Source organism: Pollicipes pollicipes, unplaced genomic scaffold (genome assembly GCF_011947565.3).
Source record: "Pollicipes pollicipes isolate AB1234 unplaced genomic scaffold, Ppol_2.1 Scaffold_6686;HRSCAF=7923_pilon_pilon_pilon, whole genome shotgun sequence".
Taxonomy (NCBI): domain Eukaryota; kingdom Metazoa; phylum Arthropoda; class Thecostraca; order Pollicipedomorpha; family Pollicipedidae; genus Pollicipes; species Pollicipes pollicipes.
The window spans coordinates 19423324-19429587 of record NW_023596921.1 but is presented as its reverse complement, the minus strand read 5'-3'; the positions used below and the strand labels follow the sequence as shown (position 1 = coordinate 19429587).

General features: G+C 59.2%; 1 protein-coding gene across 1 annotated transcript in view; it reads right to left on the bottom strand.

Moving 5' to 3' along the window:
* LOC119108008 (neurobeachin-like) overlaps window positions 1–6264 on the bottom strand; it is a gene marked incomplete at its 5' end in the record, with an annotated part of 139363 nt that overhangs the window by 31338 nt on the left and 101761 nt on the right. The window contains 3 exon segments of the mRNA XM_037231593.1: window positions 1171–1283; window positions 2649–2764; window positions 5304–5406. Of these exon segments, the coding sequence (XP_037087488.1) occupies window positions 1171–1283; window positions 2649–2764; window positions 5304–5406 (332 nt within the window).

Genomic DNA, 6264 nt, shown 5'->3' with positions numbered 1-6264 from the left:
GGACAGGGGGGGGGGGGGGTCAGCTGCGGAGATGGGTGTGTAAGGGGGGGGGGGGCAGCTCGAACACCAGGCGCGGTGGACATACTGCGGTGACCGTTTATTTGCGTTCGCGGGGAGCGAGTGAGTGCCACGTTCATTACAGCCGGCTGTTTGGCATATTGCGAGCCTAATAACAATACATTGTGGCCATCCGGCCGGCGGCCTAATGGCCTGGCCCCGACGACAGGCCGGCGGCGACGCCGACACCCCGAAGAGACTGCCATCGGCCCGGTGACGGACGTCCACAATGAACTGCTCACGGACATTCCCACTGACGACTGAAACGCCCCAACGATGCATCGGGACGTCTGTGGTGACTGGCTGACACTGCCCGCCACTCACTGACGGGCGCGCGCAATGTCATGCCCGCCTGACATGGCTGACATTCCTGATGAGGTCACGCACTGACACGCTCTATGACAGACCGGCCGGCAATCGCAAAGACAGACCGACTGGCATTCCGAATCATAGACAGGCGGAAGCCACGCTACACGCAGCTTTGAATGATGGTCTCATTGTTAAAGCGTAACGACGGCTGGATAGAGTAGAAATATACACTAATGGGCGTGACAACGCACTAAACCTGAAAATATTTTCTGTAAAGATAACATCTTTTCCAGACGCCGTAACGGTGCCAAACAAATCTTTTCACCGCAAACCGGGTTTTGAAGTACCGACATCGATGTGTGCCAGCGTCATTCGAACGCACGCTCGCCACCCGAAAGAATGTGCGACATAAAGCAAACGCGACGGACTCAACTGTCACGGAAAAATACGTCCCCGAAACCGGTTGCAATACATCAGTGCACACGCTGCCCCGGATTCCAGGAGAAGCGGACATCAAGGAAGCAGCTGCATGTTTGTAAACCAATGCGAGGAAACGCAGAAGAAAACCATGATCGCCGAGGTGGAATGTGAACAAACCCGTCAAAGATTGTCACATACGGACCCAGACCATCCTAAGCAAATCTGGTGACCAATGATCAGTTGAAAACTTCAAACAGCTGAAAACAAGCATCGTTGACATCACTCTGGAAAGCTGGGACCACACCGCTCCGCAACAGCTGACAGCACGTAACACGTGGCCTCGGACAGCCCGAGCGGCACGAGCGTGCGCCACGTGAGACTGACCTTGGAAAGGTCGCGGTAGTTGCTGGGCAGGCTGAGGTCGAGCTCGGGCGACTCGTAGTTGGTGATGACCCACGGGAACACCGGGTACTGGTTCAGGTCGTTGTACGTCCGACCTGAACACAGCCCGTACCCATCAGCCACTGAGGTCATAAGCTTAACAAGAGCCGGCCGTGAGCCTATTACTGCGCATCATCTGCAGGACATACCGAGCAGTTTAGCATGCCTTAGGGACATCTGCTTGATTTGATCATCACGGGTAAAAGGCTGATGGGGGACCGAGTTCGGGTTCACGAATCACCATTACGGTCTTTTATTCCCAGCAGGTTTTGAACAGCTCATAGGACCAGAAACCGGTCTGGAATAGTAACTGGGAGTCAAACATGACGGTGCAGGGTCACGCAGTCACGCCTGGCAAATATCTACAACTACAGCGAATGTATTTTTCGACTACGCTTTGGTACGAAATGACCCAAATGCCCCCAACTGCTGTCCAGCTGCTATGACATGAGCTGCCTAAGGTCTTACAAGAGGCCTGTTTACTGTCAACACCAGAATACGGCGCCAGTATGGGTCGGGATGAGCTCTTCCACGGCGGTCCAGGGTCGACTGCCGCGTTAACAGGAGCAGCAGCCGCCTGGCCGTCGGGCCGCCGTCACGGCAGTGCGAGCGCCGCCCGCGCTGACCCCGTCACACACTGCCCACCGGCGCCGCCCTCTGCCGCGGACGTGACACGCGTCCCGGCGCGCCCGCCCGCCCGGCGCCGGTGCTGCCCGGCGCCGGCCGGCCGACCACCGGCGCCGGCCGGCCTGCACCCGCCAATTAGCCGGCAGCCGAGTGCAGGCAGCGCCGTAACTAACGCAGCGCTGCTGACGGCTCCATTGCGCGCGACAGGAGGCCACGGCCGCGGCCATGACGCCGCCGGCGCCGCCGCGCCGCCGCGCCGCCCGCCCGGTACGGCACGGCGCGCAGCCGCAGCTCATTGTTCCGCCGGGAAGCGGCGAGCGGCCGGCGCGTCCGAGCGCCGTCCGCCTGAGTTATCGCGGCGATGAGCGCGGTTACGGCACCGCCGGCCGCAGCTAAGTGATTAAAAGGGGCCGCTACATGGCTGCCCAGCGCGTTACCTGCGGTTATGGGGCGTTCGGGCTCATAACCGAGACATAACGTTTACCGCGAGCTGGGAGCGCCGTTACGGTCTCGTTTCGGCGCGGTGCGCGGAAATTCTGCTGAGGCGTCTTCATTACCCCCGTCCCCCCCCCCCCCCAATTTGGTATAACACACCTGGCCACCAGACAGCGCCTCGCGTGTAATAGCCCTCGGCGTCGGCCGGTTCCGCGTGTTGCGCTCCCGGCTCGTCGGTCGGCCGGCGCAGCGGGCGGGCGGAGCCTTGCAGGGCGAGGCGACGCGCCATTGGAGTCGCTCGCCGTCGCCATGACGACCGGCCGGCCGCGCGTCGGCGGGCGGACGGACGCCGCACTCACCGGCGATGGTGTTGAGGAACATGAGGTACTCGAAGTTGGAGATCTCGCGTCGCTGCCACTTCTGCACCATGTTGGAGGCGCGGAACAGCTGACGCGGCGCCATCATGGACGCCCGCCTGCCGAGCAGCGGCGCCGCGGTCAGCGCCACAGCCGCGCTCCGTCAGTTAGTGGTCCGTTTACGACATATGTAAACATCCCGGGTGTAAGAACGGTGGTTGCTGGCTGAGGTTACTCCCACATGAATTGGAAGCGAGCGCACCACTAAATAATTAACGACATCACGAACAAGCTCACACCATTAAGCAAACAGCACACTTGCCAACATGACGTTAACTCCAACCCAGTGCATAAAACATCAACCGGGTAATCACTGATTAAAAGAACAGCAACCAACACAAACGAGGTTCTTGCACGGTCCTTTCGTGCAACCGTTCACGGTCCACCACACGGAAGAGTTCTGCCAGCATAGCCAGCGTGGGGATCGGCGGTGGTGATGGATGCAGCCCACGTCTCTGTGCGTATCTGCTTGCACCGGGCTGCACCAGACACAGCGGAATGTTCCTCCGGCCGCCGGCCCAGCCCTGTCGGTCCCGTCATCAGCAGCGGCGGTCGGCTCGACTCTCCCCCCCTCCCCCTCCTCGGAAGCCTAGTCCGCCGGTCGTCCCCTCCCCCCCCCCCCCGCCCGGTCGCCTGTCAGTGACGACCGAAGCCGTGGAAGCCCAGCCATCTCCTCCGTCTTGCTGGTCAAGCTCCTCAAGGGAAACATTGACTATGCATGGAGTAGTGGTTAGCTCGGGCCCGGCCTCACAATCTGATGGACCAGGTGAAATAACTCGAAATAGTTTACCTTTTGGAGACCGTGTGGAAACTGTTGGAAACAGTCGCAATATGTTGGCTGGACGCCGGTCACAGTGCACTGGACCATGTGCCTACATAGTGTTCATTGACCAACCTGCCTTGCTGTAGCTACAGCGAGTCGCATTTGAGGCCACTTTCGGAAGAGGTGGCAAAGGATTATCACGCGCGCACCTGTGCGCAGCGATCACATCGCTATATGACTCGCAAGCCGGCACTTTGTACAGCTGGCTCTATGTATCGGCCTGTCTAGATTGCCGAGAACGGAAATAAATGCTTCCACCACAGGAAATGTGTGGGTCCATGATTTGCCCACGATTACGCGTGATTGTGTCTGGACACGGCTCCACAGTTTTGCAAGCGTGACAGTTGGATTTTTCCTCTGTCCGCATCAGTCAAACCATCTCGCTACGACGCCTGGCCAGAGGTCAGGACCTGTCTCAAGCCCGCGCCCTTCAGGTTTCTCCCCAACGGATAACTGTGCGCTTTCCCGGTCAATCGGGGGTGAAGGGAAACAGCGGCGCCAGCACAAACTTACAGAGATACGTCGCCTGATCAAACAACCTAAATTGAGGCCTTTTTAGAATATGACGCTCTGAAATATTACACGGCGTTAAAAAATTGTGCGACTCGCTGCTGAAAACTTCATGTCTGTGCGATCAGTAGGAGCAAACCCTGGAGGCTGTCGAGAGCGTTACGGGCGTTACGGGCGTTACGGGCGTTACGGGCGTGACGGCCGGGTCGGCCCGCGGAAGCCGCCACACTTCCCGGCCGCTGACGTCAGACTCGCTCAGCCTGTCGCCTCGCTCGCACCAGTGCTGCTTCCAAAAACGGCGTTTTGAACGGGGCTGCCGGTTCGCAGTGTGACGTCATGCCCGGGATATTGGAGACCTGAACTCCCGAACAAGTTCAGAATTTTCCTCCGAAACAATTTCCAACTTCTGGAAAAATTCCATAGGAACTCAGCACGATGAATAGCCTTCTGGGAAATGGACCCCATTCGATTGCTTAACCGGGTACTCCTTGTTTAAGACACGGGCATGGGAAACTACCTTTTGCCATGCAGACAGAAACCTTCCAAAGATCATGACGGAGACATTGCAATTTCAATAAAATTATTTCCAAACGACGCCTTATAAGCTCCAAGCTGGGCTCCACGCACACGGGTGCCAGCACAGCGCAGTTGCAAACATCCACAGCGCAGGCCACTTCTCCTGCTTTACGCCCCTTCACCGAGGACATTTATTCCTCGGCCGCCGGTGCCGCCAGCTGCGGTGGGAGCAGCACAAGAGCTCGCGCCCCGCCCGAACGGCCGGGGGGGGGGGGGGCGTGCGCAGCCGGGTCGGGGGGCGGGCGGGGTGGGCAGGCGCGCCGGCGTCCAGCCGCCACCATCGTTCATCATCAGCGACGACGTCACATTTATCTCCGGCCGACCAAAACAAATCGTCATCTCGTCGCGGCTGATTCGTGGCCCGGGGCGGCGGGCGCGCGGCCGCCATCTGCTGCCCGCCTCCGCCGCCGGCTCCCGTCACCGCGCCATACCCACGCCTCGGTTCGTCAAACTACGAGCTTACGCGCTTTCGAAATCGCGCTGAGAAACCACAGATCAACATTGGCTGATGTTGCATTACTTCTGCTTTCAAGGGAGCGGCGAACAGAACGTGTCGCTGACGGCTCGTTCTCTGTCGCTTATGGGGAACGCAATGCGCGCATTAGAACCGAGTGGATTCGTCTCCGCTTTCCGAACCTCAGCAGTGGTCGGTCTGCTCCCCGCTCCGGCAGCAGCTGATGAGGTCTCACCTGGTCTGCGGAATGCCGTACTTGACGCCGACGCCGACCCGCGGCAACACCTTGATCACCTTCTTTACCGTGGCCGAGTCGGGGAAGTTGAACATGACGGAGGCTGCGGGCCACAGTCGGCGTGTCAAGGCCGTGACGGGGAGGGGACCGCTGAGAACGGCCGGCACTGTCGGCCCGACACGGCACGGCACGGCACGGCACGGCACGGCACGGCACGGCAAGGCGTGGCACGTCATGGCGCGGCATGGCGCAGCACGGCACGGCACGGCACGGCACGGCACGGCACGGCACGGCACGGCACGGCACGGCACGGCACGGCACGGCGCGGCACGGCGCGGCACGGCACGGCACGGCGACAAACCGGCCACGTCGACCAAAAGGTTGATGCGGGCTGGACTAGTACGGAGAGAACTGCAGCGTAGTTTGGTTTTGCCGGAACTCCACCGGCAGGGGTCCAGTCCCATATGACGACGGAAGGACTGCTTTCACCACATGGCAGCCGCGTCGCAAGACAGTCCGTCATGCTAAGAGACAGTCACATGCATTTCAAAGAGACTTTGCTGATAGTAAATAAACCATTTGGAACCCAAGCTTTTTTCTTTTCCCCATCTCCATCTATTCATCATCCCCACCATTATTTGGAGCTTTGAACAATCACACCTTGGACGATAGTGCGCAAAGGTCCTGTCCAGAAATTCGACACTAAACGAAGCCCTGCACCACCGAAGGCTCATGGGACGTAGCAGCCCAAGTCCCGGTTATTATTTTGAGACGTGAGCTCGAGAGACGCGAACACCAAGGTGTTGCTTTACTTTGTAACCGGCGTGACGCATTGCGACTGTCTACATCAGTGGGACAAAGTCATTGACAGTTAATGCGAATTACTTCGAATAGGTACCGTTATCGGCGCCCGACATTTACTGTCGAACCCGTCGAATGGCAAGGCGGTAACACAGAGCGG